The sequence below is a fragment of the Lactuca serriola genome, chromosome 4, assembly GCF_051521515.1.
Source record: "Lactuca serriola cultivar US96UC23 chromosome 4, Lser_US96UC23_V15, whole genome shotgun sequence".
NCBI lineage: Eukaryota > Viridiplantae > Streptophyta > Magnoliopsida > Asterales > Asteraceae > Lactuca > Lactuca serriola.
This window is the reverse complement of record NC_136411.1, coordinates 33,149,180-33,152,837: the sequence shown is the minus strand read 5'-3', so window position 1 is coordinate 33,152,837 and position 3,658 is coordinate 33,149,180. Positions and strand designations below refer to the sequence as shown.

The 3,658-nt window shown below is 33.0% G+C and overlaps 1 protein-coding gene across 2 annotated transcripts; it reads left to right on the top strand.

The window, feature by feature from the left end:
- Positions 1–633: 633 nt before the first annotated feature.
- LOC145101290 (pentatricopeptide (PPR) repeat-containing protein) lies at positions 634–3,303 on the top strand. 2 transcript variants are annotated; one of them, XM_079038471.1, is made up of 2 exons: positions 634–2,010; positions 2,146–3,303. In XM_079038471.1, the coding sequence occupies exons 1-2, from the start codon at positions 804–806 to the stop codon at positions 3,039–3,041; spliced, it is 2,103 nt and encodes a 700-aa protein (XP_078894597.1). In that variant the 5' UTR covers positions 634–803; the 3' UTR covers positions 3,042–3,303. The 2 variants fall into 2 exon arrangements, with proteins under 2 accessions (XP_078894597.1, XP_078894596.1); XM_079038470.1 differs by having other exon boundaries at positions 634–3,303.
- Positions 3,304–3,658: the final 355 nt, after the last annotated feature.

Below are 3,658 nucleotides of genomic sequence, written 5' to 3'. Positions count from 1 at the left end.
TATATATATATATATATATATATATATTATTTTAACAAAGCAATTTAAATACATGTCATTTATGATTATTATATGATAACATAAACTAAAAATTCAATAATATTATGAAAAACATTCAAATTTAACATTTAGTTTTACTAGTTTTATCAAACATTATACATACAACTAATCTAATACAAAAAATGTCTTAAGGGAATGAGAGTATTACGAGTAAATTATACGAATGATCACAATGGTTTAAGGTAATTTGCATGTTTGGTCCTTAATTTAATAATTTATTTTTTTAACACGAAAAGTCCTTACTATTTGTTTTTATTACGTGCTTAGTCTCTGTTGTTTGTTTTTGTTACGCGCTTGGTCACTGTGTTACCTAAAAGACTATTTAAATAAGAAAAAATGACGGGTAGGTAAGATAAGGTGAGAGAATAAGGTTGAGGGTGTGTTTATTTAAATAAATTAAAAAATAAATAGTCTTTTTAGATAAGGTAGAGAATCAAAAAACATAACAAACACAAATATTAGAAACTTTCTAGTTAAATAAAATATGCGCAAATTAGCAAATTAGCAGCCATAGTACAGTTTACTCTATTATTATTTAGGGAATTGTTCAATGTTTTTCGTATTACAAAGTCACACACGATTTTTCCATAAGAATGGAATGATCGGTTTGCTTCCCCTTTCTTCGAAGATCGTTTACACTTACACGATATATTTGGTGCGTTGGGACCTTGAATCTAAGTTGACGACTTTTATTGGCGTTTCGCGCTTTGATAATCAAAGAGTTCTACCCGCTAAATTAAAGCATGTGTATTTCCGTATCAAACTCCTACTGTTCACTGCTCAAGCTCTGTTGTGAAACCCGTAACCAACTTCAAGCAAAGAAGCTTCATTGCATTATACTTAAAACCATAGTAGATATCGAGACCTTTTTGCTCAATAATTTCATCAGCAGTTATCACAAATTGGGGAATATTACTTATGCACGCAAAGTGTTTGATCAAATTCCTCAACCAAATCTTTTTTCATGGAACACCATACTTTCTGCTTATTCGAAATCAGGGAACCTACTTGAAATGGAAAAGATCTTTCATGGCATGCCGAAACGAGATGGTGTCTCATGGAACTCAATTATTTCCGGTTACGCTACTTTTGGTTCTTGTGATAAAGCATTAAAGGCGTATAAGTCGATGTTAAAAGACGGAAAATCTGTGAATTTGAATAGGATTACATTTTCGACTATGCTCAGTTTATCCACAAACAACGGGTTTCTTGATTTGGGTAAACAGATTCATGCGCAGATAGTATCTCATGGGTTTCAATCTTACGTATTTGTGGGTAGTCCATTGGTTGAAATGTACTCAAAAGCCGGTATTATAAACGATGCAAGACAAGTGTTCGATGAATTGCCTGAGAGAAATATTGTAATGTATAACACAATGATTATCAATCTTCTCCGTAGTGGCATGATTGAAGATTCAGAGCAATTATTTCATCTCACACCTGAAAAAGATTCAATCACTTGGACAACCATGATTACAGGGTTTACCGAAAACGGTTTATCCAAAAAAGCAATCGATATATTCAGAGAAATGAGAAAGCAAGGATTCAATATAGATCAGTTCACAATTGGAAGCATCTTGAAAGCTTGTGGAGGAACTCTGTCTCTAAAAGAAGGTTCCCAAATCCATGCATACATCATAAGAACTGACATCATGGACAATGTATATGTTGGAAGCTCCCTTGTTGACATGTATGTGAAATGTAAACATTTAAACTATGCAAAAACAGTATTCAGTAAAATGAAAGTCAAAAACATTGTTTCTTGGACTGCATTGATAGTGGGGTATGGGCAAAACGGTCATTGTGAAGAAGCAATAAGGTGTTGTTGTGAAATGCAAAGAAATGGAATACATCCAGATGACTTTACACTTGGAAGTGTCATAAGTTCATGTGGGAATCTTGCTAGTTTAGAAGAAGGCGAACAGTTTCATTGTCATGCACAAGTTTCAGGTTTGATTTCTTTCATAACTGTTTCCAATTCACTTGTATCCTTCTATGGAAAATGTGGAACAATTGAGAAATCTAGTCAAATGTTTAATGAAATGAAAGTCAAAGATGAGGTGTCATGGACTTCTTTGATTTCAGGGTATTCCCAATTCGGTGAAGCTAATAAAACAATCGATCTTTTTGAAAAAATGTTGACTAGTCAACTCAAGCCAGATGGAGTAACATTTATAGGTGTTCTTTCAGCTTGTAGTAGAGCAGGATTAGTTGAAAAAGGTAAAAAATATTTCAAATCAATGATTCAAGAACATGGAATTGTTCCAGTTTCTGATCATTATAGTTGCATGATTGATCTATTGAGTAGAGCTGGATATATTGAAGAAGCTAAATGTTTTATAAATGATATGCCTTTTTCCCCTGATGCATTTGGATTATCTACATTACTTAGTTCATGTAGATCTCATGGGAATTTTGAAATCGGTAAATGGGCTTCAAAGTGTTTACAAGAATTAGAGCCTCAGAATCCTGCAAGTTATGTGTTGTTATCAGAAATGTATGCTGCTAAAGGGATATGGGGTGAGGTGGCGAATTTAAAAAGTGAAATGAGAGATAAAGATATAAGAAAAACCCCGGGGTTTAGTTGGATTAAATATAAAAACAAAGTGCATGTGTTTTCAGCTGATGATAGATCAAGTCCTTATTTAGATAAGATTTATGATGAGCTTGAGAAGTTAAACATTAAGATGATAGAAGAAGGGTATGTTCCTGATGTAAGATTTGCTCTTCATAATGTGGAGGAGAGTGAAAAGATAAGGATGCTTAATCATCATAGTGAGAAACTTGCTATTGCTTTTGGGTTGATTTTTATTCCTAAGGGTATGACTATTAGAGTTGTTAAAAACTTGAGGGTGTGTGGGGATTGTCATAATGCAACTAAGTTGATTTCAAAGATCACAAAGAGAGAGATTCTTGTGAGAGATTTAGTTCGGTTTCATTTGTTTAAAGATGGAAAGTGTTCTTGTGGAGATTTTTGGTGATGATTTGTTTTCGTTATACTTGTGTTTTAATGGAAGTAAGTAATTTGATTTTGTTTTTCTGTGTTTGGTTGGATGGATGGAATGGAATCACTAAGGAATGGAATGGGATGAGTCTTTACCATGTATTTTTTTAATAGTATTTTATATATTATTTAGGGAAAATTGTAAAAGTTAGCAACTTTACTCTTGATGCAAATATGGGCAATGTATTTTCTTTTTTGCAACAAACAAGTTTAAAGAAATAGAAATGGAGTTAGCATTACCTTTTAATTGTCTCAGCTCGGATTTATTCGCACCGATTTCTAATATTCTTTTAGTGTGCACGTTAGCAGCGCCACATCAGTTGCCAGATAAGCAAAATTAATGAGACACTTACATCAAACGTGGTAACCTAGTTGACACATATTGCCACATATGTTGCCCAATGAGCAAAACTAATTACTCACCAACTTCAAACATGGTGATGTGAATTATGAACACTGGTTTGGCATGTGGAATTAAAGAACACACAAAGAACACGGTGATTTCGGTGTTTAAGAGATGCATTCGATTATGTAAGGTGTTATAAAAAGGATATAGATATGAATATACATAATTAACACACTAACACTCTCAAT